General features: G+C 45.0%; 4 protein-coding genes and 1 long non-coding RNA gene across 5 annotated transcripts in view; 3 read left to right on the top strand and 2 right to left on the bottom strand.

The window, feature by feature from the left end:
• The first annotated feature begins 2,607 nt into the window (after positions 1–2,607).
• LOC142896158 (dynein regulatory complex subunit 5-like) lies at positions 2,608–6,144 on the top strand. The gene is made up of 4 exons (XM_076037678.1): positions 2,608–2,705; positions 2,892–3,463; positions 4,190–4,639; positions 5,548–6,144. The coding sequence occupies exons 1-4, from the start codon at positions 2,609–2,611 to the stop codon at positions 5,743–5,745; spliced, it is 1,317 nt and encodes a 438-aa protein (XP_075893793.1). The 5' UTR covers position 2,608; the 3' UTR covers positions 5,746–6,144.
• On the bottom strand, positions 5,247–6,318 carry LOC142896159 (uncharacterized). The gene is made up of 4 exons (XR_012928305.1): positions 6,185–6,318; positions 6,093–6,150; positions 5,788–5,883; positions 5,247–5,701 (listed from the first exon to the last, which is right to left on the bottom strand). It is a non-coding gene; the product is annotated as an uncharacterized LOC142896159 (long non-coding RNA).
• On the top strand, positions 6,187–11,313 carry LOC142896157 (dynein regulatory complex subunit 5-like). The gene is made up of 5 exons (XM_076037677.1): positions 6,187–6,440; positions 6,983–7,111; positions 7,197–7,780; positions 8,477–8,926; positions 10,776–11,313. Exons 2-5 carry the CDS (start codon positions 7,012–7,014, stop codon positions 10,998–11,000), a joined length of 1,359 nt encoding a protein of 452 aa, XP_075893792.1. The 5' UTR covers positions 6,187–6,440; positions 6,983–7,011; the 3' UTR covers positions 11,001–11,313.
• Positions 11,314–12,404: 1,091 nt separating this feature from the next.
• Positions 12,405–19,582, bottom strand: tmem151ba (transmembrane protein 151Ba). The gene is made up of 2 exons (XM_076037676.1): positions 18,794–19,582; positions 12,405–15,850 (listed from the first exon to the last, which is right to left on the bottom strand). Exons 1-2 carry the CDS (start codon positions 18,890–18,892, stop codon positions 14,396–14,398), a joined length of 1,554 nt encoding a protein of 517 aa, XP_075893791.1. The 5' UTR covers positions 18,893–19,582; the 3' UTR covers positions 12,405–14,395.
• A 1,295-nt stretch (positions 19,583–20,877) lies between these two features.
• The window catches only part of nfkbie (nuclear factor of kappa light polypeptide gene enhancer in B-cells inhibitor, epsilon), a 10,493-nt gene continuing 3,870 nt past the window's right edge, over positions 20,878–27,500 (top strand). Inside the window, exons 1-4 of the mRNA XM_076037612.1 lie at positions 20,878–21,625; positions 24,597–24,699; positions 26,350–26,560; positions 26,941–27,029. Of these exons, the coding sequence (XP_075893727.1) occupies positions 21,315–21,625; positions 24,597–24,699; positions 26,350–26,560; positions 26,941–27,029 (714 nt within the window). The 5' untranslated portion in view covers positions 20,878–21,314. The remainder of the gene's footprint in view (positions 21,626–24,596; positions 24,700–26,349; positions 26,561–26,940; positions 27,030–27,500) is intronic.

Consider the following 27,500-nt stretch of genomic DNA (forward strand, 5'->3'; position numbering starts at 1 on the left):
AAAAAGGCCCCGGGGGAGGGAATCAATTGACAAAATAGTTGCTTAACACAAATCTGAATCTTTTATTCAACTCCCTGCTGCTTTATTCTTTAAGAAATAGCTTTCATGAATAATTAAATGTGAATGTTGTACTATTAATGTCTGCTGACCTACATATTCCAGTCATATACAGTATAGAACAAATCTGTTCAAGGTATTTTACATTGAAAAATGTAACAACTATGACATGCAGTCCAATACAGCATTATAACACAGGTGTGAAGGTTATAACAATCATGCACTCTTCCTCCTGGACTTAAAAGAATCTCAAATTGCTGGTCATGTCTTGACCAGTATTTAGGGAGTCCTTTGCATTGTGATGCCTCTGGTCTTCTAGTCTGCTGCAGATTCTGGGACGACCCCCACCACCACACCCACCAAAAAAAGTGCACTGGGGCTACAAGCTCTTAATTACGACTCAGGTATAGCTCACGTCACGCCAGTCCATTAGAGTCATAGTGCGTGGAAAGTGTGTCCGTCAGGTCCGATTACTTGAAGGAGATGTTGGCGGGCTGCCGCAGGCCCTGCAGTTGGAGCCTCTCTTGAGCTCTGAGAGTAGCCCTGGACGTGACTGGTGAACCCCGGCAGGCTGTTTCTTCGCTGTGGTTTGAGTTTTGCAGCAGCACTTACAGACCCCAGAGATTCTATAATGGATGAATGTCTGTGAAGGTTCTCAGTCATCCTGGTCGTCTTGAGGTAGAAGGGTTGAGTTAGGGCAACTGGACTTGTTTTGTGATCTTGAAGACGTTTTGCCTCTCATCCAAGGGGCTTCTTCAGTTCTAAAAAAAAAACAAAAAAAAACGGTTGGAGAGTCCCAGGTATTTAACCAGCCAAAGGTGTGGGAGGGGCTCAGGCTGATGGTACTATTGGCAAGGTGTTGATTTTCAACAATAGGTGTTGATTACCAACGAGGTGTTAAAAGGCCAATAGGGCCTTATAGCAGTCATTAACCTGACGACCCGCTATTGTGTTCCTCCTACTTCTGACTCGTCCTCATGTGAGTCGTTAGGCTCCTTTGTGGGTGCAATCAGCCTGAGCCCCTTCCACACCTTTGGGTGGTTAAATACCTGGGACTCTCCCACTGTTTTTTTTTTTGTTTTTTTTTTTGTTTTTTTTTTAGAACTGAAGAAGCCCCTTGGATGAGAGGCGAAACGTTTTCAAGATCACAAAACAAGTCCAGTTGTCCTAACTCAACTCTTCTACCTCTATAATGGATGAAGGAAGCTCCTGGCTGAAAGCATTGTGACGTGTATACACGTACTGCGTGCAGCTTTAATGTCCTAATGTGTTGTAAGCCACAGTATCAAAAAAACAAAACCCTGATACTTCCTGTCATGCTTATTATAGCACAATGGAGCCAAAGCCCTACACCTACGCAATGCACCTGTTTCCTCTTTAAAACTGGTGCAAAAAAAAAGATGGACACCCTCCAGCGCTGCTTCCTTGGAGCGTGTTTTTTTTTTTTAATTTACTTCATTTATTTATTTATTTATTTTTGGGGGGCGGGGGGGCTTGTCCATCTGTTGGTTGTGTTGAAATCCAAATATCCTTCACAGCATGATCACACACTGCACCCTTTGGCCCTTGTGTATGAACGATTTCACCCAAATTTTTACATTCAAATCTTTTCAAATTAGAGCTAAAATGTTGGTATCGACGGTGCAGCAAGGAATACCGGAAGAAATTCAAAATGTCTCGGTTTGTACAGGCTGTATGTGGTGTATAAGAGTGTTTTTGTACCATTGTAATAATGTAAAAGTACAATTTACACGCATAAACTCACCTCATTTTCATTCTGTCCAATCACTTGTACTTAACATTCATAATTTAATGTATTTTAAGCCTATTTTTTCATCTGCAATTTATAATACTTCGTCGTTAATACACAGTATATTGCTGCACCTAAAAAAAAAAAACATCTAGAAGAAAAAAAAAATGCGTCTGTGCACGCGCGCTTTATTTCCTGTTTTAATTTGGTCTTCCCCCGTGACCCCTGAATAGGAATAAGCGAGTATAGAAGATGATTGAATGAATGAATGAATTTGTTGTCCGCTGCAACTAAACACAAAATTGAAAATATTTATTTTTATTGCTGTATCTGTGCCTGCCGGTTTGTTTACATGTTCGTTTGTTTTAACATTAACTTAACACGTGACGTCCCACCCTCAAGTGTCCTTGTGGACGCTGTGTTGCCATGGAGACGGACGACACTTAGCCGAGCTGTTTCAGGAGTTTCTCAAACTTTCAACCACTTTCAAGTAAGTCAGTGTTGTGCAACAGCCATTGATTGGCTGCCAACACAACAACGCTCAAGCAAAAGTTAGATAGTCGTGAAGATCGTTGCTTTAAAAAGCAACCTAGGGGAAAGCCATGTTAGCTTTTCGCTAGTTTAGCACAGGTGTAGTTTTAGCTTGCGGCTTGCCTGGTTACTGCTTTGTTGATGTCGGATGTTTAGCCAATACATCATCATCATCATCATCATCATCATCATCATCATCATCATCATCATCATCATCATCATCATCCTTTAACAGGTGCATATTCATAAAAAAATAGCAAGTAAATAAAGATGAGGAGGTTCTTTGCTGAGGATCCAAATTGGACCCTGGATACAGTGACCCCGTTATCAGACCTGTGCCTGCAGAGCATCATCGAACACTTTGCAGGTATGATCTTGCCTCTATTATCATATAAGCTGTCTCGAGAGAGAGAGAGAGAGAGAGAGAGAGAGAGAGAGAGAGAGAGAGAGAGAGAGAGAGAGAGAGAGAGAGAGAGAGCGAGAGAGAGAGAGAGAGAGAGAGAGAGAGAGAGAGAGAGAGAAGACACGTCATCCTCATGCACTACTTTTGCAGAGAAGCCCATTTTTAAGGAGCTGTCGCCCACCCAGAAGGACTATGTGCAGCAGAGACTGTCCACTTCTCTGCCACTTCACGTGACTGCTGGGCTGGTTGACGACGGGACCTACTGGGAGCGCTGCTGCAGGGAGCGCTGGGACCTGTGCGATGTCTCCGAGTACGAGCACAGCTGGAGGAGGATGTACTTGGAGAGGCACGTGGAGAGCGCGATAGAGCTTTACATCCCGCAAGTAACGGACGCCAAAGATGTTCTGGATCTGGTGCCGCTCTGCAAGAACTACATCAAGAGGCTGGATATCGCTCAGCTGCTGACGCCCGTAAAGGAAAACCAGGAGGAGGAGGAGGAGCAGGACAAACTGAGCTTGGTGCTGGAAACTCACAGTGACAAACCGTGCGTGGACCGATTTAATTTCAACACCATGCTTCACCACCTCACGTGCCTGGAAGAGCTGCACCTGATGTACCGGGTCAAGCAGTGCGGCATGAACTTTGAATGGCCCATGTTCGAGATGACTGACACTGACTGTGAGAACCTCGGCAAGGCCGTCAAATCCTGCAGGACACTGAAGGTGAATATTGAATGTTGTATCATAGGAGAGACGGCAGAAGCTGTGGCTGCAACCTGAATAAGTCGCTGTTTGTTACATATTTGAGTATGGGAACGTGGTTGTTTTCCCATTTTATGTGGATGGTATTGAAACTGAAGGAGTGATTAGATAATATGACATTTAGCAGTGATTGATTCCTCTGTATATTATAATCAATGACTTTATTGAGAGCATAATAGAGAGCATAAATACTCTGTAGCTGTTTATTTGCAATCAAAACCACCTATATTTCCTTTGAAGTATTTGTCCATTAGCCAGATCAATACAGGATCAAATTGCACCGTTTTTGCAGTATAGTATTGCATTATTAAGTCGTGTACTTTATCACGTGAAAAACGAGTATAGAAATGTATTTTTATTATTTATTATTTATTTATTTATTATTGAAATATATTGCCCTAAACTCCTTTGAGTCAGCGTTATTGCACAAAATCTTTCCAGTCCTCTAGATGGCGCTAACTACTCAATATTCATGACATACGTCACAATAGTAGCCAAACAACATTTATGACTTAATTGTGATATCATACTTTAGTTCATCTGGTTGTTCCAACAATTGTTCATCAATACAACTACAAACAGCAAGATCCTGTTTTAGCTCAACTGCTGCAGGATATTATCACTGGGCTCTTGGTTCATACCCTAATAATAAACCTAAAAATTAACCCTAATGTCACTTTTCTCAAGGTTCTACAGATCCACCTGAGCAAAGTCGAGGACAACAAGTGCCGCACACTGGTGAGGTACCTCCTGGACCACCCATCCCTGAAAGTACTGGACCTGTCACACAACCAGATCGGGGACAGGGGGGCCCGGGCCCTCGGCAAGCTGCTGGGCAGCAGCAAACTGGAGACCCTGACCCTCTACGACAACAGCATTGGAGACCCTGGAGCCAAAGCTATCGGCCACGCCCTGTCCAAGAACCCTAGGCTGTGGTCCCTCAACCTGGCCCTGAACCGCGTGCAAGACGATGGCGGTGAGGCCCTCGTCAGTGGCCTGATGAAGAACAGCCTCCTGCTTCACCTCAACCTGGCGGCCAATGAGCTGACGACACGGACGGCTGTGGCGCTGCACGAGGCGCTGCTTTGCAACAACAGCCTGAAGGCCATTAACCTCTCTGGAAACAACCTGGGTGTGGTGAGTCTCGCACCAGTCACAGATCCTCATTCATTTGAATTGAAAGAGTTTCTCTTTTTTTTGGTCGCATTTTGCTATTGCATTTCCGTTTTTTTTGTTTGTTTGTTTGTTTGTTTTGAGCAGCTCACATTTGCAATTGCTTTTGCAAATGCATTTTGCAGGCCATCAATTCAATTAAAAACAAAACATATGTAGACAAAATGCAGTTCACAAATCTGCGAATCCAGGACAGTCAAAAGGAAAATTCATGAAAACTGAATGATTTAAAAAAGGGGGGAATTAAAAAAGAGGGGTTCTGCGGTGAGGGGGGGTTCGCACGAGACTCTATGGTCTGGTGGCACTGAAGACAGTGGCTGATATTCATTTATGTTCCAGCATCGTCCGCAGCTGTCATTTAGTTCAGCGTAGAACTTTCGAACTTCTCCCCAATGCAAGTCAAGTATTTTCTGGAATTGATGAGTAAATACTACACCTCGCGCAGCGATGAGCTGTTCTAGATTTCACTTGTAAGAGACCCAAGGGAAATGTAAACAAACGCAAGTAAGCTGCACCTGCTTTGTATATATACACTGTTTGTGAAGGACCAAATATCACCAGCGTAGCAAACATCACTACAAAGAGTCAATGAATGCAACATTGAACACATCTTGACAGAAACAGAAGCTGTTTTGGACACTGAAATGCAAATATTACTAATGATAATCCACAGCAGTTTAAAAAGTGAAGTCTACAGAACTGCAAAGGCTTGTCAGCGGGTTTTAGTTTTCTTAACTTCTAAAGTTGTAACTTTGCAACTGTTCTATAGATTAGATGTACTTTATTTATTTATTGTCTTTCTTCCTTTTTGTATGTGTGTGTGTGTGTGTGTGTGTGTGTGTGTGTGTGTGTGTGTGTGTGTGTGTGTGCAGGATGGAGTCAAAGCTCTGGAGGAGATGCTGCACCACAACACCAGCATCACAGAACTGGACATCCGTCTGACTGAGGCCCGGGAGAAAAGTGCTTCCGTCATCGCACAGGCGCTTCTGGCCAATCAACGGGGTCTTGAGCCAAAGAAGAGCACTACTGAAGACAGTGAAGTGAAGGATGCCGTGAACAAAGCAAGTTGAGATTGAAGAAACTTTCAGGAACCACCAAGATGAAGAACTAACTTTAGCTACCAACCGTTCTTCAGATGGACCTTTCTGTGAAGTGTCTGATGTTGATAGAGCTGAAACTAGCATTGAACTAGCAATGCAGCACAGCTTCTGTAACAAAGAGGGGGAAAAATTGTCTTGTGTTTCTATCCTGCAATGCCGTCTTGTCAATGTAGCGTAAAGATCAGTGCAGCTTTTATATCTTACAGTAACTGAGCCTGCCTCGCACAGCAACTGTATTGCGAACATTTCAGTTCTAAAATTCTGCACATCCTGCTGTTCAATCATTTGGGATTAATACTTACCAATATATTACTTACGTCCAATAATCACGAATGCTTTTCCTCTTTTCTGAGATCGGGTTGCTACTCTTTAAACCTGCTGCGTTAGTACACAGCATAGGGAGACAAACGTCTCTTCTTTGCCACCTCCTGCTTGGCCTTAAGTGGCCTGTTTATTAAGGAATTCCTCTCTTTTTTCGAGGATTCTGAGATTATTTTGATGCTGCCTTTAAAGTCTGACTTTAAAGTCAGTTCAACACTATAGATAGACCAAGAAGAAAGGTGGATGTGGCAATACACCAGCTTTCTGCTCATGAAGAAGAACAAGAGGGTACCTGGTTCATCCTTGACTTATTTACCTCATTATACGTTACCAGACGTGGTCATGTAAGACACGCCACTCAGTTGAATTTTTCTCTTTTTTTTCAATCTAAAGCAGTTTAAGTTTCCTTTTTAAAGGTCCAATGTGTACAATTTTGTTTGATTCATGGTTTTATATTGGTAAAAGCTTAATCTACTGCCCATAAATGCATTAATAAAAATGTATAATCGCAGTACAATAATAGTAATTTGGTTTTCCTACCTACCCTTAGAACCGTGCTCATATACATATATAAGAATATACACATATTAAGGGTCTTGTTCTCAGTTAGCTGCAATCTTGCAATGCCACATTTCTAAGGAAGCCTGGTGTGGACAATTCAGCCTGCCTGACACCGCGTTTCATAATTAGGGTGACTGCTCACGTTTTCAAATAAACCAACGAAGAAGAAGGTGGACTAGGTATCTATGTTTGTGTGCGCAGGCCACTGTAGTTCCCTGGCAAACTGGAGAGAGAGAGTGAAAGATGCTGTACTCTAAAATGTAACCACTTGACGTTCCTTTTTCTACTTCAAATTCAAATATTAGACACTTAACCTTTAACGCAGTGACCAGTGATCAGCCCAGGTGAGAAAAAATGCAGAGGAGGTTCATCGCCGAGGATCCAAGCTGGTCCTTGGCTCTTGTGGCGCCCTTGTCGGACCTGTGCCTGACCACCTTGATTAAACACTTTGCAAGTATGACCTTGCCCCCAGTACCATGAGTTCAACCACTATCTTAAAACCAACTGCCTCAATTTGACATCATGCAACCACGTTGCAGGGAAGCCCATTTTTAAGGAGCTGACGCCCACCCAGAAAGACTATGTGCTGGAGAGACTGTCCACCTCCCTGCCGCTGACTCTGACAGCCAAACTGATCAGCGACGGGACCTACTGGGAGCGCTGCTGCAGGGAGCGCTGGGACCTGTGCGACGTCTCCGAATATGACAACAGCTGGAAGAGGATGTACTTGGAGAGGCACATGGAGAGCATGATCGAGATCTACATCCCACAAGTGACCGACGCCAAAGACGTCCTGGATCTGGTGCCGCTCTGCAAGAACTACATCAAGAGGCTGGACATCTCTCAGCTGCTGACGCCCATCAAGGAGCACCACGAGGAGGAGGAGGAGGAGGAGGAGGAAGAGGAGGACTACAGGTCGGTGTTGGAAATTGACCAGGAAAAGCCATCCATGAACCACTTCAACTTCAACATCCTGCTCCACAAGCTGACATGCCTGGAGGAGCTCCGGCTGGTGTACCGCATCAAGGAGTGCGGCATGAACTTCGAGTGGTCGATGTTCGAGATGGTCGACAAGGACTCTGAGAACCTTGGCAAGGCTATCAAGTCCTGCAAGACACTGAAGGTAAATGTTTGCATCCGGTCGAGAATTGTTATAATGATGTCATCATTTTGCATACAACTAAGACTGAAGCACCAACAAACATTTAACGTCAATTTTTTCTTGTGCGCCAGCAAAAAGAACAAATGCGATGCTATTTTTTGGATAATAATGCGGTTTCAGTAATCAAAAAACACTGCGAAGCAGTGCACATTTTGAGTTGATTGCTTCCATGATTCCTCCCACAGTCCAAAAACATGCATGTCAGGTGAATTGGAAACTCTAAATTGTCCGTAGTTGTGTATGTGAGTGCGAATGGTTGTTTGTCTCTGTGGCCCTGCGATAAACTGGCACCTTCTGGCGCCTTCGCCCTATGACAGTTGGCAGAGGCTCCAGCAGACCCTCGTGACTCTGAGCTCGGGAAGAAGTGGGTATGGAAAATGGATGGATGGATGGATGGAGTACTTGGCTTGGAAAAGCTCACTGCACTGTTTTCTATCTAGAGATATATTTTTTGCAAGCTTGTGAACACAGCCAGGGTCAAGGGGCTCTAGGTTAAAGTCCCTTCTTCTTTTCTACAATCCAGTCGAAAGTGGGCATGTTTACATCCTCCTGACAATTAAATTTGATCTATTAGCATGAGGTTTCATGCAGTGTGACATCACGACTCCGTGACATGTACAGAAGTTGTAATCCATACAATAAACATTTTTTTTCCAGGTTCTACAGATCCACCTGAGCAAAGTCGAGGACAACAAGTGCCGCACGCTGGTGAGGTACCTCCTGGACCACCCATCCCTGAAAGTACTGGACCTGTCATACAACCAGATCGGGGACAGGGGGGCCCGGGCCCTCGGCAAGCTGCTGGGCAGCAGCAAACTGGAGACCCTGACCCTCTACGACAACAGCATTGGAGACCCTGGAGCCAAAGCTATCAGCCACGCCCTGTCCAAGAACCCCAGGCTGTGGTCCCTCAACCTGGCCCTGAACCGCGTGCAAGATGACGGCGGTGAGGCCCTCATCAGTGGCCTGATGAAGAACAGCCTCCTGCTTCACCTCAACCTGGCGGCCAATGAGCTGACGGCGCGGACGGCTGTGGCGCTGCACAAGGTGCTGCTACGCAACAACAGCCTGAAGGCCATTAACCTCTCTGGAAACAACCTGGGTGTGGTGAGTCTCGCCCGTACATTCCACAACCCTTTCAGTGTTCGTTGTTGGTTGCTTTTTTGTTTTGTTTTGTTTTGTTTCTTTGGACTTGTAAAGTTGTACATGACAACGCTAGTCTAGTTTGTGCAATTACAGGAAGACTAAATCTGCAGTGAATCTCTTACACACTACAAAGTACAGAACCCTGCATCCAATGGGTTGCCACAACCAGAGATGGCTAAAGTATGCACATTCTTACTTAAGTACAATTATGGATACGTGTGTAAAAAAAAAAAAAAAAAAAAAATCTGGTAAAAGTACTGATTAAACTCCTTTGCTCGTGTAAAAGTAAAAAAGTACAAGTTCTGAAATGTACTTTAGCAAAAAGTAAGAAAATCTATATTTTGTTATTAATGAAACAATATATTTGTTGATAATTTTGCCAAATGAAAAAGTTGTGGCAGGATCAATACTATAGTTTATTTTCAACGGCTTTTGAACTGTGACAACGATTCTTCGAGTGGATACTCTTGGCTCTTGGAATGTAGTCTGCTGGGAGGATCATTTGCTTCGCCAGGCGAACCTGGGTACTGATGGAGGATGCGACGAGAACACTGATCCATTGTCCTCAACCACTACTACTAATGGACCAGTACTGCAAAACCTGGCATCCAAAACCAAGGCCAGCAAAGACTGTCTCCACAGTATTCCATCTCCACGACGCAAAAGCTGCCAGAGAACTCAACATCCACCTGAGCGGACTCACACTCAAGAATGCCCCAAATCCAACCTACCTTGGAGTGACTCTTGACAGGACCCTTTCCTTCAAGGATCATTTAAAAGGAACGGCGGCCAAGGTGAAGTCCAGGAACAACTTGCTCAGCAAGCTTTCTGGTGCAAAATGGGGCGCGTCAACACTACGAACCTCAGCACTGGCTTTGCATACTCCGCAGCAGAATATTGTGCCCCTGTTTGGCTCAGGTCATCCGACACGCACCACATGGACGGCCAGCTCAACACAACCATGCAAATCATTACTGGAACAATACGCTCAACACCACTCCCCTGGGCCCCTGTTTTATCAAACATTTGCACCCCCACACATCCGGCGAGCTGCATCCACTCAAAGGATGCTTCAAAAGGTTGAACACTGCCCCCACCTACCAATCCATGGAGACATTCTCAACCCACCCTCTGCTCGACTCCTATCCAGACGCCCTATCTGGAAGAACCCCCCACCAGCTGACCTCACCACCCAGTCAGCCTGGAAGAAGGAGTGGGCGTCCAAAGAGGTCCCCAATAAAAACCTGATGTCAAATCCTACTTGACAGGTCCCCCGGTACCGATATACACTGCCTGGCCAAAAAAAAGGTTGCCACCAAAAATACAGGTCACACACTCTAACTTACTGTTGGACCGCCTTTTGCTTTGATTATGGCACGCATTCGCTGTGGCATTGTTTCAATAAGCTTCTGCAATGTCACAAGATTGATTTCCATCCAGTGTTGCATTAATTTTGCCTACTAGGCACTAGGCATGATGGGTGCATCACTTCATCTGCCTCTCTTCTTACCCCGATGCGCCCATCACTCTGGAACAGGGTAAATCTGGACTCATCAGACCACATGACCTTCTTCCATTGCTCCAGAGTCCAATCTTACGGCTCCCTAGCAAATTGAAGCCTTTTTTTCCCCGGATTTACCCTGAAAATCTGGTCTCATTCACTTCTTGGCTGGTGCAGTAACGGTGGCTAAATGCAACAAAGCTTGCTAATGGGTTAGTTTTTCCTTCTTCTTTTTAGACATACATGTATAAATATTTTTCTTTTTGTTTCTGTGTGTGTGTGCGTGTGTGTGTGTGTGTGTGTGTGCAGGACGGAGGCAGAGCCTTGGAGGAGGCAATGTGCTACAACACCAGCGTCACACAACTGGACGTCCGTCTGACGGGGGCGGACGAGCAGAGCACGTCCTTCATCCTGCAGGCGCTCCTGGCCAACGAGGGCCTGGACGAGCAGAAGAACGCGGAAAAATGCGAAATGGAAGGAAACATTGACAAGAACATAGCCGATTTGTTAGAAAACATGACAGCGCAGACATGAAAAGGCTGGTTTCCTTTGAAAGCCTACGAAGGCAGAAACGTAAAGATCAATCTGATTATCAGATCTGAAGACGTCTAAACATTTCCTTCCCACAGGTACTGCAGACACTGTAAACCCATTTTCAATTGAAATGCCTGACGTGTGAAGGTCACATCTTGGCCAAACCACAGCCTATCTTGCACACAAGGGACGTAAAAATCAAGGTTAGATTGATATTAGATTAGATTATTCAGATTTGATTTCTCAATTCAGAGGGTCCTTCTTCTGCAGCTGCAGGAAAACAAACGCATGACTGACCCCGAGCACTGTCAATGCCATAAGTCCAGCACACTGCGTCGGCGAGCGAACCCCAACCGCCTCACCTCAAACCAAAAAAATGCAATTCCAAAGTGCGCCTGCACAAACAGTTTATTGAACATTCTGCAAGCCGTCGCGCTGTGCTGTGTTTGCGAAGTTGTGATCTAAAACGACATGACAGAATTGTGAAATAGCGCACAGCATGATAACAAATGGACCAACAAAGGTGACAGGCAGGATCAAAGGGGCCATGTCGTGTAACTTGGTTTATATTTGTTTGATATATATTGTTTGATAGCGTTAATATTTAAAGAGGCCTAGCCGCGATCTTGACTGGCAACAGTGAGGTCAGCGCAGATGTTTCCAATAATATTAATCACACTTGTGTTCCAGGAGTCCAGATGCGGCTCTCGTTGCCTGTTGGCTTGCTGAAGAGGTTGTGCTACTCAAAGCCTGGGCTCGAGCCTCACAAAGTCTCAGTGAAAGAGGCCCCCATGTCGCGCATGACAAGAATGAGTAGACAAGTTGTTCATTTGAAAACCTTTATTCAAATTCATTGATTACAAATCGAAAAATTCACTCTTTATGCCTCAGTCCGACCAATTTAAAACATCTCATGGTGCGACCCTTGTAATAATAAATGCAAAAGAAGGCTCCACAATGTATTTACAAGTGATGTTTGGGAGATGAATGGATAGTTCCACAACCATGAAACCATTTGACGTGGAGTGAGAGAAATGGTCCTCAATTTGGAAACCCCTTCTTTTTAAACAACCTGGATTTTCTGGTTGCTGGTCCTCACCTTGTGTGTCTGCTTGCCCGACTGTCCTTTACCATCCTGAGTTTGAGCAAGTTTGGGCGGCCATGAAAAGATTTTTTGTTCTGCGTTCAAAGGAAAGCGTTCCCAATTCTCAAATTGTCCCAACTATTTTGAAAGTCAGTAGTGCAGTTGTAACCAGAGCTCCTGCAAAATGTTAAACCAAGGGCAAGATTCTAATATTTCCTTATGAATTGACAATTGTAATGCTGGATAATGATTTGTCCCAGCTAACCTTTTGGCTGCAAGTCTCAAGAAAGGAAGTACAGAAACTGCATCAAAAATGTTTCATCTTCAAGAATAAAACCAATCATAAAAGCTATAGTTGAGCTGTACTGTCACCTTTACAATTAGAATGACTGAATATTCATATTGTTTAGACTTGCTCCCACATCGTCTGTGTTTAAATCTGATTCAAAAACCCCATTCATTTCCTTCTGCGCTCCCTGGCCAGTTAGGCAAGTTGTAGGTCTGTGTTTCTTCTGCTCATTAAATTTGTTTTCATCTTTTTAATACTAAACAGGACTCTGCTTAACTTTGTTGTTTTTAATAGAAAAGCAAAGTTGGATTTTTACATTTCCCACAACCTCGGGGATAGCGCCCAATCTCATTAGCCAAGTTCTTCTCTTTCTCGCCAGTTCTTTTAAAAAGAAGTCCTGTCACATTATTGACTCTGACACTATCAGTAGTGAGTTCAGGCCTCTGCCTATTTATACCATCCTCTGTGGCCAGCGCTCGGCTGTCTCTCTGATACTCATCAGCAGAAGCCGCAGCAGCAGCCACAGCTATATGAGAGCTGTGTTATAAGTGAAATCATCCGGAAACCATTTAGAAGCTCATTTTTAAAGGTCACGTTATAGACTAATTTTCAGATGTTAATTTTTCATCCTAGACGTACTTGAATGGCCTTATGTGAGTTAAAACTCGACAGATCTCCGGAAAACAGCATGGTTAGCCCTGTGTTTACAGCCTTCTGTAAAAAAAAAAATGTTTGTTTCAACCTACCATTGAGGCTGATGCTTTGTTCTATGCTGTATTTCCCGCATGTTTGAAAGGGACAATAAACAAGTTGACAGTAAGGCTTACATTTAACCCGGCAGAGGCATCAGTGCTCTTTGTGACATCACAAGTAATAAACAAGTAATTAACAAGTAATGAAGCTTTCAGAAACAGCAAGCAAGTGGAAGAAATCAAGAATGGACTCTCATTCCTGGGCAGTTCACTGACAGACAAGAGGCATTTTTGTTGGAAAACGTTGCTGAGGTGGTTCATGAAACTGGACCTTTACAACCATCAAATAAATCACCTCTAGAATTGTGTTCCAACAGTGTCCTTGTTTGTGTGTAAAGTGATTTTAAATGGTGAGATGACGATTTCCATTATAAAAGCTTTAGTAACAGTTGTTTAGTTAGGCACTTAAACAAGGAGGTAGGCTGAATACAAATATTGCCAAATATGAAACATATCTTATTAAAGTAGCAGATTTCCATGAATATATTGTTATGTTATTATGTAAACTGTACAGTTAATGTGCACATAAGGCGGGGGTTGTTGGTTCAGTGTGAACTTCGCATGTCCTTTAGCCCACCTGTGCTAAATTATTCATGGACTGTGTGTTGCCATATTTAGAAAGCCAGGAAGCAAAATGCCTTTGAGACACAACTGCCAATTTGATACTCCTGTGTCAATGTTTGATTTTGTCCCAAGAAACTCTCCACCAGTCATTACTATTATGAGCTTTGTATGACGAGACTTAATTCATTCAGACTGCAGAAGATGAGGAAATTTGCTTTAATAGGTGTTTTTGCATCAAAACCTAAAGGATGCAAAATGTGTATGTATATAACACACTCATTATAAGATGAGCAATTATGCTCATCTTATAATTGTTGTTCCACTTTTACTTTCTGGCACTTTCAATACAGTTGAGTCGAAATCTCAGGAAAGTGCATTTTTGCAGATTAGTTGGACTTAGATTTAATCTTTGAATTAGCATTTACAGTCAGACCTGTCTTCCATTGGTTTTATTAACTAATATTAACTTATTTTTTACATCAGTGGACTCGGCCAGAATGTACTACCTCCTAAAATTGTGTACTGTCTCATCACCACGTTTGGTATGCCTTCCTCAAGCACTAAGCTTGAGGTGCTTTCTGAAACGTGGACATTTTAGCCCGGAGTCAAATAATATATCTGTGTGGCTGCTTGTGTGAAGTCGAACCACGACGTCCGCATCATACCGCTTGACCACGGCGACCACCGTGAACCCAGCTCAGCCTCGTCACAGCGAAGTCTCCACGCAGGATCCGTTCCTGTGCAGCGAGCGGTGGTCGTGGTTGAGGCAGCCCTCGTCGCGGTGCACGATCAGCACCGGGAAGTACGCCGCGTCCTGGTAGTCCGGCGGGCTCTCCTCGCTTGGCTGCCGGCCCGACAGGCAGCGCGTACTCTCGGTGGGGCGCGACGACGGCTCGTTCAGGCTCCCGCTGCTCCTCCAGGGGAAGCTCCGGCGGGAGCCGGCCAGCCGGCCCAGCGAGAAGCGGCTGGCGCTGAAGGGGACCCGCTGGCTCCCAGCGGTGCAGATGCTGAGGGCACTGCGGGAGAAGATGGACGAGCTGCTGATGGTGCGGTGGCAGCGCTCGCAGTTCTGCCGGTAGTTGCCGCCGCCACTACCGCACGCCGAGTAGGTGCCGCGACAGTCGGCCCCCGCCAGCTGCGCCAGGTCCATGAGCACCGCCTCCGAGTAGCTGGGCACCAGCTGCTGGTTGGAGCGGATGTGCCACTCCAGCTCTGTGCTGTCAACGGTGTTGACGCGCGGGATGCGCCGGCATTGCGGCCGCTCCTCGCACGGCGTCGCTGGCACATAGTCGAAGCCGAACAGCTTCTCCACGTGGTAGTGCACGCACGCCGTGCGGTACTCGCTCAGCACGCGCAGGGGCCAGGAGAGCGTGAGGGCGGCCGCCGCCCAGAAGGCGGCATCGCGCCCGTGCCAGGGCAGGTGGCCGGGCTCGGAGAAGGCGACCATGTGCTCCTTAAAGTCCACGTTCTTCAGGTGCATGCCCTCGCGCGCCTCCATGTAGTCATCCAGGCCCTCGTTGTCGGTGAAGAAGCGCGCCCGCTGCGTCAGGTACGAGTTCTCCGACTCCACGTTGGCGAAGCTGAAGCACTTGGTGAAACGCAGCCGGGTGACGGGGAAGTCCTCCAGCCCCTGCAGGACCCTGGAGACGTCTTTGACCCCGCAGTTGCCGTAGTCAAACTCGGCCTCGGCCACGTGCGTGTTGACCCGCTCGTGGTACACCTGCGTGGTGGTGTAGGCATCGCCGTTGCGGTAGCGCGTCACCTGCCGTGTGCGCCGCACGTAGTGGTAGCTGATGGCCTTCCACCAGATGCACGGTGTGGCCTGCTGCATGCGCTGGACACGCTCGGCCACGCTCTCGGCGTCCACTTTGTACTGCAGCTCGTTGCGGGTGTGACAGTGCCAGCACTCCACCAGGTAGACCACGTAGAGCATGACCAGGAAGGCCAGGGGGATGTAGATGTAGCCATTGGAGCAGGGGCTGTCGTGGTACATCATAGACTTGCCCTTGAAGGCGCTGTCGAAGGAGAGGCGCGTGATCTTGGTCACCTGGCACCAGGCCATCACCCCGACACAGCTGTACATCAGCAGCGACAGCAGGAGGCATTTCCAGTGTGTTTCCTGACACAAGGATTTGGTCAGAGACTGCTTCTGAGGTCGCTGCTGCAGAGGGGACGAGAAGATCGCAAAGTAAGTCAATGGGTAACGGTGACGTAGTACGGTATTTTCTCTCTTTGTTTGCATTTACAAAAGAAAATGGCACACGTTTGGCTTTGGCTTGTATCCAGTGGCGGGATTATTTTAGGTTATCCAGGGCGAGATCGTGACTCACATAGGAGTGGCAACACTCTAAGTAGATACCTGAAATGTCTACATGACTTATCATTCATGTAATTGTTACTGAAGCTGTTTTTATGAAATGTTTTTCAGTGTGACCTTATAACAGTTGGCTCATGAAATGGAGAAAAGAAAATCTTCACCAAGGTAATAATAATAAAACTACATCTGCTTGTTCCTACTGTCCTAGGGTCAGGGTTACAATAAAGTTTTCTTTCTTTCTTTTGAGTGTCTTGTCCACCAAGAACAAAATCCAGACTAAGTATCAAATCAGACATACATGTTAAAAAAACAAAAACAACATGCAGTAGTGTGGAAGTGTACGGCCTTTTATCAAATTAGACCTCAGCCATGGGGTGGCCATAGCCGCAACTACCCACCTCATAGCTCCGCCCCTGCTTGCTTCCTTCGATTGCTACATTACACGCCACGAATGGATACTGCCAATTTTGTCTGACTTTTATCAGATTTTATTTTTCACCCCAGACTGCACAGGAGCAGCCTTCGTTGATCAATTATTCAGTAAACCTATCTTTATCTCTAGGAAACAGCTCACTTGTTTGTCTGTTTACCCTAGTTAAACACAGCTCCCTGCTAAGACTGAGGCTTCGCTGTAAGTCTCTGAAAGGGAACAAAAACAAGGTGGTCTCGAAGGGTAGATGAAACACACTGTCACTGGAAAACATGAGTTAATTGAGTGACTTTGCGTAACATGGGACCTTTAATCGTACTTATTTTGGTTATTTAATTGAAGTCTGACCTAAATATCTGTTAGGTATATTTTTAGAAACAGCTCAAAAGTAATGGCCTGTGCATATAAAATATTCAGGGAAATATTCTGCGTTCTAAGTGCTTTCACATAGTTTATGCATGGGCTGCGGGCAAATTTTGCATCTCACAGTCTGCGCTTGTTATCATCAAAAGTCTGGTCCATTCTCGTGATCTGACGTAAACCAAAAAAAAAAAAATCTATCCAAAAATATATTGATACTTTCACACATCCACAATATTCATATGAACTGTTATGGTATTTAAAGAAATGTAGCATTCTGACCAGTGTAGAAAGCAAATCTGGCGTGGGACCATAAATCTGGTGCCATCTTTTATCACCACAGGACCCCCAACAACCCGCCAGTGCCTGCATCAGGAGTTAGTCACGCCTTTTGGGAGCACTACCACACAGACCTGGCAGAGTTTCAAAAAGCCCCATGCAGGAAGGAAGAATAATTGCAACAACAACAACAAAAAAAATCCATTCAAACAATTTGCACAAGAGAGACTGCACCAAGGCAAAGCGTGTGGCTCGACATAATACGCACAGAATTAGAGTGCTGCAACATAACTTTAATGGGGAAAACACGGGAGGTCCCCTTCATCTCTCACAAAGGTCAGGACCTTTCACCACAGAGACTGAGGGGCCGCTCGACTCGCAAATCGAACTCAATATGTCAGCTCTTCAATTGACACATAGGCAGAAATAATTAATGGACCTCTCTCCATAATTATCTTTGCCACCTTGGTCACGTGGTTCTTAAGTCCCTTACCGAACCGGGCGGGGGAGCATTAAATCCCCATTGAGATGAAGCTGTACCACAGGAGGAATATTTTCTCACTATATTACCCAGCACTGGCTCAGCAGCTGCAATCAATACAACGTGACATACTCTGTGGCTCTTGTTACATTTAATGAGAGGAGGAAACGTGACTGTTCATTCGAATTTGTGATTCTCTTTGCGGGAAGCCAAATTGAACGGTGTGGCTGAGAACGTGCCGATAACTGGGAGGAAGCAAATATAATATTTCACCATGCGAACTTGAGGAGCCTGCATGTTGTTCAACACATATGTAGCTGAGAAAAATTCACTTACAGGCCAGGTTGTAGCTCTCACATGCATCAATGAATTAAATAAGGTGGAGGTGGGAGGAGTATTTAAAAAAAAAAATTAAGCTGAAAAGAGATTTAGAGATTCAAAAGACATTTGCATTTTTTATTTTGTTATTTGCAGGATTCTATTTTAGAATGAAATATAATAGATTATTGAGCTTATTGGGAAACTACGTTGTTGCAGCACTAAAAACAATACATCTTTAATAAATACATTTTTTTTTAGAAAGCAGCACAACTTGCTACCAGGCTGGTATATGCAAATTCACAGCTGGTAGACTGATAAAATGCAAGCTAAATTTTGAGTCTGTGAAGGAACACACATGGACAACACAATAAATGAGAAGACATTAATCTTCTCATTCAAGGCCGTCACACCAGAGAATTTAAACCATTAAGACGTTCCCCCCCCCCCCCCCCCCCCCAGTATTTAAAGCAAAAACAGGTCGCTTGGATGTACCATCAGAGGGGTTTGTCTAAGATGGGAGGGGGGGTAAGGGGAGAAATGGAAAAGAAAATGGGAAAATGTCTTCTTGTCACTGTGGCTGGGCTTTTGAATTCTTCTCGTATTGAAGACACGTGTGTACTCTCTACTGGAGCGTTTCTGAACCTCACTTTTGAAAACACAACGTCAAAAACAAACACAAAGGACAAAAACAAAGGCAGACCCACAGCGCAATTGCAATTGGGCGCAATTAGCGCATCGCAGAGCCATCTAAATCCTCCAATTGCCCGCTGAAATCTGATTACCGCAGCGCGATGATGCCCGAGTCCGCGGGCGGGTGATGTCGGCGATGTTTGACACGCTAATTATAGGGGCTGATCTTGACCTCCCTCGACGTGCAAACCGACCCCCCCCCCCCAACCCCCACGTGCACGCTCACCTCTTCTCGTGGGCTCTCCAACTCTTCTTCGGCTACGGTGGCGGCGGTGGCGGCGGCGGTGCTGCTGTCACTGGCCGTCGCAGCCGATGCCGGGGACATGATGTCAAGAGCGGCGCCGAGAGCCAGGCATGGGATCGGGGCTTCTCCGAGTGAGAGTGACACGTAAACACGCGGGGAACCTCTGTGCGCGCATCATCCAGAGGGAACCAGTCCGGACATCATCATCGTCGTCATCATCATCATCATCATCATCATCATCATCATCATCATCATCCTGCCGGGCATCCTTCAGGTGGACAAGACGTCGCATCCGCCTCCGAGAATCAGGTCAAGACGCACCAATGGAAAAAGAACAAAGGCTTTTATTTTTCTTCCACTGACGAATTGACTGGATGCTGGGAAATGACAAATGCGCCAGTCAGCCTCCCTCCCTCCCTGCAGGCAGTGCCCATGGCAGCCAGAGGAGCTGTGAAGGAAGACAAAGACGATAGGCAGCGGCACATGCGAGCGAACCCCGCCCCCCCGCCCCACCCTCCGCACTCTCCTCCGACACCAAGATGTAAATAGCACACACACACACGCTCTCTCTCTCTCTCTCTCTCTCTCTCTCTCTCTCTCTCTCTCTCTCTCTCTCTCTCTCTCTCTCTCTGTCTTTCTGTCTCTCTCTCTCTCTCATACGCGCATCAGTTTTCTGGTAGAAGAGATACAGATAGCTCGCGCAGGAGCGTGCACAGCAGGATGAATGGACCCGCCCCCCAAAGCCACATCACCTTGTGACCACAGTGAAATATATATATATATATGTATATATATATATATATACATATATATATATATATATATATATATATATATATATATATATATATATATATATATATATATATATATATATATATATATATGTATATAAAAGTATCTATGTCTCAGATGGATGTAGGTTTGTAGTCACTTGGGCCTTTTCTTTCTGGAAAGACAGAAACACAATGTGAAGCCAAATTAATTGTAGTCTTCATTTTGTATGGCCATTGGTTGCAAGTTGCACAATTTATGGTAAAATGAAATGTCTCTCTTTCAAAAAATCTTTTCCTCTGTCATTGCCAATGACAGGGGAACAGCAACAGATTGCACCAATCTTCATGCAAGACAAAGGTAGGTTCTAAAACCTCTGTGAAAAAGCCACCCCCCTCAAAAAAAGGCCTTAACTTTCTTTGTTTAATTGAATGCGTCAACCACAACAAGCACGCCATTGTAAATATTTATACATCCAGACGCAATTTGGGGAATGTGTGGTGAATGTGATTACAGAAATCAGACAGTTGCTTTGACCTTTTTTGACACTTGATAGGGAAAATCTTGACATTTTGACCTGAGAGTGCCCTTGAATGGCAAATTGTTAACAAACATAACAAGCCGCCTTTCATTTGTGTACCAGCCATTTGTAAAGATTTTTTTTTCAAAAGCACCATTGTAAATGCAATGAAAGTGGAATTTTATGATGTGGGGGGTAAATTCAAGATAGTGGTTGACTTGACTGGCACAATATTGTTATTTCTCATGTTCCACAAATAATTACTAACAATAAATAATATATATGATTGAATAACGTATTATTGTATTTAATCAGTGTTCGAAATACTGAGGGATCTGGGTGGGGGATTGGACCTCCTGATTAGAGGTCCCCTGAAAGCCTCAAAGCAAAATTTTATGGGGGTCTCAAATCTTTTCAAAAAGCTAAAAAATAATATTATTGTCACTAATTCAACTTTTATTTGTCCAGAGCTAAATCACATCCAAAAACGTCTCAAAGCGCTTTGTACAGATTGAAATTGTAAGGTAATTATAGGCCTCCTGTATGTTAAGGAAATTTGGATTGGTACTGAGTAATAATCGGGAGGACGGGGACCCTCCTGAATATTGACGGGTATTTTATACAATTCAATAACAAAAATGACCAAAACTGAACAAACCGGCAGTAGGTTTTTAAAACAGATGTATTTTGAAAGGTAAACTTCCGCTCCTTTCCACCAAAGTAACTTGACGCGTTTTTTTTCAGTTGAAGTTTGTATTCGTTCACGCGCACTGGGGATTCCCCGCGTGACAAAAACAGCTCCGCCACATGTCAGCGCTTCCCCCTCGTCGCTTTTCACCGCTCATGTGCCTGCTGCTCGCCCGCCCGGAGCTCACCGTGTTACCGGATATGTAGACGTCTTTTCGCCTCATTTCAAGCACACCTCGGGGTGGCCCGAACTTTTCTTTCACTGCCCGCTTAACGCCACAAAAGTGACGGCCTGTTGCTTTTTTTTTTTTTTAAGAGTAGCTTATTTTTCCTCTCTCTTGGTGAGTGGCATGAAACGCAGCGGATCATTCCTTTGGTTTCACAAAGGAGCGGTGCTTTCCTCAGGTGTCAGCGGGAGTCTGGCGTCCGAAACCCGCCGCTAAGACGGTAAAGCCTCGGGGTGGGTGGGGGGGAAAGGTTGGAGGGTAGACCCTTGGAGAAGCTACTACCACCACCACCACCATGGCGAGCGACGACTGTAGGAAGGACGACTTGCTGGACGACAGTCGCGCCGACTCGGGCATCGACTCGTTCCGCTCCATACTCAAGTCGGAGGAAGCCCGGCAACCGAGCGCCGACTTCGGCGGGGCGAGGGACAAGTTCTCCGCCGTGGACGAGCGCCTGGACTCAGCCTATGGCTCTTCGTCTATCACGGTGGAGAGCCTGACGGAGATAGTGGAGGACTGCACACTCTCCAGTGCCGCCAAGCAGGAGAAACGGATCTGCGAGCAGGAGGAAAACCTGCTCACGACCATCACTGAAGATGGAGACACGTATGTTTGATTTATTCACTCGCATTTGTAATTTTCTACCGAGCTGAAAGGCCCATTGGAGTACTTTTTATTTAATTTTTTTTTTTAATTTAAAACAAAAAACAAAAAACTAGTTATCATTCCGCCTTCCATGAAACTGTTTACAAGTATCCAGATGTAATGCTAATAAATCACTTTCCCCACATTGTTTAAGTTTTAAAATCTTAAAATACTTTTTACGAGGCTTTCCTGGTAGTAACATCCCATGTTTTTGCTGGAGCTGCAGCTCATCATTTTGTAAACCTCCATATTTCCTCCACCGTGTTATACAGAGATTTCTGTTCAAAGTCTCAAAGTCCAAATGTAACTTGTCCGTCCATCCATCCATCCATCCATCCATCCATTTTCAATACCCACTTCTGCCTGAGCTCAGCGTGACGGGGGTCTGCTGGAGCCTATCCCAGCTGTCATAGAGTGAAGGCAGGGTAATGTAACTTCTCTTAGCCAAAGATAAAACTTAAAAAAAAAAAGAAGAAGAAGAAGAAGAAGAAAACATGTTTTTAATAGCTAATACATCTCTCCTTCATTTAAATGCAATTAAATCCAAAAGGCAACGAGTGAATCATTGAATCTTCCCATGATGCTCGAGAGGGGGATTTCATCGCAGTGTGATTGTGCAGACGCTTTTTTTTTTTTTTTTTTTTACTTTGAGAACTTTGTTCTTGTCATGACTGCAAATGATGGCGCTCAGCAAGAAGAATACAGAAGTGAAACAGAGAGAGGGGGCCTGGACTTCCCCAGCGCTCAGTGCACAGACAAAGCAAGTGCTGTGAGGCGGCGCTTACGGACGGCGGTTTTTGATCCAAGAAACTTGTTGATCAGGATTGCAGCAGAACGTGTGATTTTATTGGTGGATCCCACACTCGCTGCAAGCCCCCCACCAGCCCCCATCCTGGGGCTGGCAGGACATGTAGAGATGACAGCAACTTGTTTTACGGTCTTTTGTTGTTTTTCTTCCTCTATTTCCCCTGCTACTTATATCTCTTGGTTTGACTTAAAGAGAAGCTCTGCATGTTTCACTTTTCCATTTTTTCCAACGCACCAAACACCTCGGCCTCCACTCGCACCCTCAGGTCACACTTACCAGTGTGCATAGGACCTTTTGGCGTGACCTGCTCTCATCATCGCTGTGTTTTGACTGAGAAACCGAGTCTAGGAAAAAAAACGAGTCTAGTTGCGTCTCTGACCTCTTTTTATTTCCGCTGGCTGATTGTCACAGCCACGTGGTTTCATTATTAAGACTGTACCGGCTACAGAAATTCAGATGGCGGGGGGGGGGAAGAAAAAACACAGTGCTAGTGACGCTCAGAGACAATCATGAGAAAATTACAGGGTTTTTTTTTTTCTCTCCCCCTGTGGGATTTTTTTTTTCAAGCTCTTATTCATTCAAGTCCTGTTTGAACCAGGAAGTTCCTGTTACACCACCTTTGCTCAAAAGGCTCTTTCAATCTAGAGCCTTTTTTTTTTTTTTTTTTAATTCATTCAGCCCTGCCATATTTGGTGAAACAGAAAACATATTTTCACCACAGATCTTGATATGTTCCTATCAGATGCTTGTACTAATCAGAGGAGCTTTATTTTTTTAACCTGGCATTTCATTTGAATAAATGTGTTCTTTCACTTTATTTAAGGCATTTTCGTGGATGGCGTCGATAAGTGTTTTTCCCGTGTGCAAAAATAACAACAAGCTATCCATCTAAAGGATTTGTAAAGATGTATTCTGGCAAAAAAAAACCTGTACACAAATAAGTCAACAGAGTTGGGAAGCTGAAGGAGTCCAATGAATACTTCCAACTTGTCATTCTGACGGCTGAATACACTTTAATTCTTTTTTTTCTGGAATTCCCCCAAATTATGTAACTGTGATATTTTGAGACGTGCCGTCCGGAAAACTATTAGGGTCGACTCGTTGTGTGCATTGGATTTTGATCTGACCGAGCAACGAGAAAAAGTAGGCTGTAGGTGTTAAAACATGACAAAGACGTGATGCAATGTGACATAAATAGATTGGACGGGGGACCGCAAAAGCCCCGCTAATATTTCACCCGCTCGCAGGCTTGTTAGTTTTAAATCAAGCCGACGGCACATCATTGTTTATCGAGCCTCTTTATTTCAAATATTTGGTTTATATTATCAGAGCGAAAAGAATGATTTCACCGAGAGCAGCATCGTCTTTTAAAAAGACAAAAGAAAAGTGCTCCGTGGTGGAAGTCCAGATTTGACTTGACAGCAGAACCCTGTCTGTTCTGCGGCAGGGTTTGATCCCACGCTGTCTGTCTCGGCGTTGCACTGACATTTAGTCTGGAGCAAGAGATAAATCTCATTGCTGACCTTCAAAGTACTGTGAGGTTCCTTTCAGAGCACAGTTTAGTCCCCATTCCAACGCTTCCACTTTGATTTGAAATATTCTGCTTGTCTTGTAGATAAAAACTCTAATCGTCCTACAGCAGCCTCAGCCGAACACTGCTGCAGCTGTCCTGCTTTTTTTTTTCTCTCTCTCTCTCTCTTCTCTTTTTTTTCAAGCACACTGACTACTGCGTCTCTCCATGCAAATGTTGAGGTCGTCTCTTTCGGTTTTGAGTCGCTGTCCGTGCGTTCGAATCTAAGAGTGCACGGGCCTTTGGGCACCAAGTTCAGAAGTCAGGTTTCGTCTTTGCTGCAGAGAGCGCGCGTTGATTGCTCAATGTGTCAGTCAAGTCTCTTGCGATGTAGTTAGAGGGAATTATGAGGCAATATTCTCTCCTGTTGAAATGCTTTGTTCCTCAACCCTGCTGTGTGTTTTTCACTATTTTTTTTCTGTGTGTGTGTGTGTGTGTGTGGGGGGGGTGATAGCCCAATGTTGGATTATGTAAAGCTGCAAGTTTTTGCAGGCATATTGGATAATTCTTTTTTTTTTGCTTTGTTTGTTTGTTTGTTTTGTTGCTCTGCATAGAATGCTGCACTTAGCAATCATCCACGAAGAGGAAGTCATCGCTCAGCAGTTGATACAGTTGTTCCCGAAAGAAGTCCTGGACATCCAGAACAATTTATACCAAGTGAGTGTCGACATATAGTAGCTCTCCTGTTTCCGTCCTCTGCGACTTCCTCTCAATCAGTGTTTTTGATTGTTCAGGCAGCACGCTTCCAGAGAACTCTTGTTCCTCTTTATTTCCCGGCCGCCCCCACTACCCCCCATCCCCCCATCCCCCAACCCGTCAGGGAAGTCACTGTCAGCGGTAGCTCATCAGGGACTTTGAATGGAAACTCCCCTCCTCTACCTCCTGTCGAAATAGAACCACGGGGAGCTGTGCTAGTGCATCCTTGTATGGACGTGGGCGGGAGCGAGCGGTTCCAGTCACACAAGAACCCACTCGGATTGGGGAGGGGGCTGGGGTTGAGGTGGGCGGGTGGGTTAGGGGAGGGGAGGGGGGGGCGAGTCACACAGTGTCAAAGAGAAACGTCTGAAGCGGAGACTCAGCATTTCGCCCTTTGACTCAGTTGTGCCCATTCTGGGCGTCGCCAGTCATTCTGAGATGTCACATTTGGATGAAAAAAAGTGTTTGTTTGGTTGTTTTTTTTTTTAAAAATAGGATGTCCGCCCACACACATTTGCTTTACTGATTAAGATGGCAACTAAAGATGATGCGTTTATGTAATTTTTTTTGTTGCAACTTCATCTTGTACCCATATGCAAACTCTAAACGCTGATGAGAACAAGGTAGCTGGAAATACAGTGAAAAAAACAACTTTTTTTCTATCTTGTTTGCTTGGTTTGAGTTTCTCAGCAGTTGAAGGGTGGCCTACGGCATCCTGGCAAATGAATACATAAACATTGCAGTGACTGCAGTAGCTGTTGTGAGATGTGGGTGTTTTAATTGCGGATATATTATGCTGCTTTATCCTCCTTCCATTTCTTCCATTTGGTGACATCCAGCATTTTAATGATACTAGATAATTAAAACTTACATTGCTGAACTTCTGCAAATGTTTCATGCGTTGATGTAGACGCAAAAAATAATAAGGAAAATGACGTGCGCATTTCTAGATGGGCTGCTCGCATTCAGCGACTGGCCAATCTCACAAGCGAGTGGGCTGTTCCGAGGCGGGGCCATGGGTGAAGTGCGTTGGGGAGGGGCTGAGGGAGAGCGTGTGTGTGTGTGTGTGTGTGTGTGTGTGTGTGTGTGTGTGTGTGTGTGTGTGTGTGTGTGTGTGTGTGTGTGTGTGTGTGTGTGTGTGTGTGTGTGTGTGTGTGTGTGTGTGGAGAGAGGGAGAGAGAGACTTGCCCCCAGTTAGCTGCGATCTTGTACCTCTATATTTCTAAGGAAGCCTGGTGTGGACAATCCACCCAGGCCACCTGACAGCGCCTTCTGTATTTAGGGTGACTGCTTGTGTCTTTAAATAAACCAATGAAGAAGAAGGTGGACAAGGTATCCAGGTTTGGGTGCGCAGGTCATCATAGCTCACTGGCAAGCTTAGAAGGGGGAGGGGGAATAAAGACGCTGCAGTTCCAAATGTCACCACTTGATGTTGCTTTTTCGTCTTCAAAAAAAAAAATTACACACTAAACCTTTAAATCCTTTCAATAAATCTATTTAATCATTTCCTTACTTGATTTTCAAAAAAAGTCAGGGATCAACTTTTTGAATCAAGCTTGCCAAACTGTCCTAATTCCGTTTTTCCTCCTCCCTCCTTTCGGTGCCACGCAGAGCCCCCTACACCTAGCCACGTACCTGAACCTCTCCGCTGTGGTGAAGGGCCTGGTGGGGAAAGGGGCAAGCCTGGAGCTGCAGGACCAGGACGGCAACACGGCGCTGCATGTGGCGTGCCAGCACGGGCAGACGGACTGCGCCAGCGAGTTGGTCACGGATGTGTCGCAGAGCTTGCTGGCGCTGGTCCTGGAGACGCAGAACTGGAGAGGTGAGGAAGGGCATGGTAAAGAAACAGGAGTTTGTGCCTTTAAGGTCCAGCGTATGAAATTTTTAAGGAAGCTCGCCTAAGGCGAATATTCTTATATATGAGAACTGTTCTCAGGGTAGGAAACCAAATGACTTTTATTGGACTGTAAATGTTCACTATCATTTATGTATTTTTGGGCAGTATATTAAGCTTTATCCAATATAAAAATCATAAATCAAGCCAAATTTTATACACTGGACCTTTAAGACCATCTAAGATCCATTTGAAGTGATGATGATGATGATGATGATGATGATGGTTGTGATGATGATGTAGATGATGGTCCTGGTGGTGGTGGTAATGATGATGATGATGATGATGATGATGATGTGTGCTTGAAGGTCTTGCCTGCCTTCACGTGGCCGCACTGAACAGACAGCACCAGATCCTGACTCTGCTGTCCAAAATGGGAGCGGACTTGAACATCCAGGTAAATCAAACCTGAACCACTCAAATGAACCTTGTCGCAACCCACCGTGCGCTGTGACCACGTTCGCCAGGTTCTGTTGCCTCTGCTCGCCTCCATTTGTCGTTTCCAGCCTTCAGCGGTGGGAAGTAACATAGTACAAATACATTGTAACTGTACTAAATCAGATTTTTTTTTAAGGTGTTAAGGCCATTTTTGTGTATTTCTTTACTATTAATTACTTTTTACTCACTACATTTGTACATAAATATCTATACTTTCTACTACTTACACTGGAAAAACTGTTAGTTACTTTTGTGTTTAAAAAAAATACAAATTCTGTTTGAAGTTATTCACTTATTAGCATAGATGTTGGATCAGACAAGCTGTGTTTACCGTGCGCTAGCCTCACGCTCGTATCTGAAATCTGCTGCACCTGTGCAATGCTGGTAGTGATACCGGGGCCAAACTCGGGGTTGGGGGGGGGCTCATTTG

The sequence above is a fragment of the Nelusetta ayraudi genome, unplaced genomic scaffold, assembly GCF_046127955.1.
Source record: "Nelusetta ayraudi isolate G7.1 ecotype Tasmania unplaced genomic scaffold, CSIRO-AGI_Nayr_v1 ptg000052l, whole genome shotgun sequence".
Taxonomy (NCBI): Eukaryota; Metazoa; Chordata; class Actinopteri; order Tetraodontiformes; family Monacanthidae; genus Nelusetta; species Nelusetta ayraudi.

Bases quoted from the DNA above. Each gene is read 5' to 3' on its own strand.
- LOC142896158 (XM_076037678.1), top strand. From the start codon at position 2,609: ATGAGGAGGTTCTTTGCTGAGGATCCAAATTGGACCCTGGATACAGTG. The intron at 2,706-2,891 runs GTATGATCTTGC...CTACTTTTGCAG, and splicing joins CATCATCGAACACTTTGCAG to AGAAGCCCATTTTTAAGGAG. The intron at 4,640-5,547 runs GTGAGTCTCGCA...GTGTGTGTGCAG, and splicing joins CTGGAAACAACCTGGGTGTG to GATGGAGTCAAAGCTCTGGA.
- tmem151ba (XM_076037676.1), bottom strand. From the start codon at position 18,892: ATGTCCCCGGCATCGGCTGCGACGGCCAGTGACAGCAGCACCGCCGCC. The intron at 15,851-18,793 runs GTGAGCGTGCAC...TCCCCTCTGCAG, and splicing joins TGGAGAGCCCACGAGAAGAG to CAGCGACCTCAGAAGCAGTC.
- LOC142896157 (XM_076037677.1), top strand. From the start codon at position 7,012: ATGCAGAGGAGGTTCATCGCCGAGGATCCAAGCTGGTCCTTGGCTCTT. The intron at 7,781-8,476 runs GTAAATGTTTGC...TTTTTTTTCCAG, and splicing joins AGTCCTGCAAGACACTGAAG to GTTCTACAGATCCACCTGAG. The intron at 8,927-10,775 runs GTGAGTCTCGCC...GTGTGTGTGCAG, and splicing joins CTGGAAACAACCTGGGTGTG to GACGGAGGCAGAGCCTTGGA.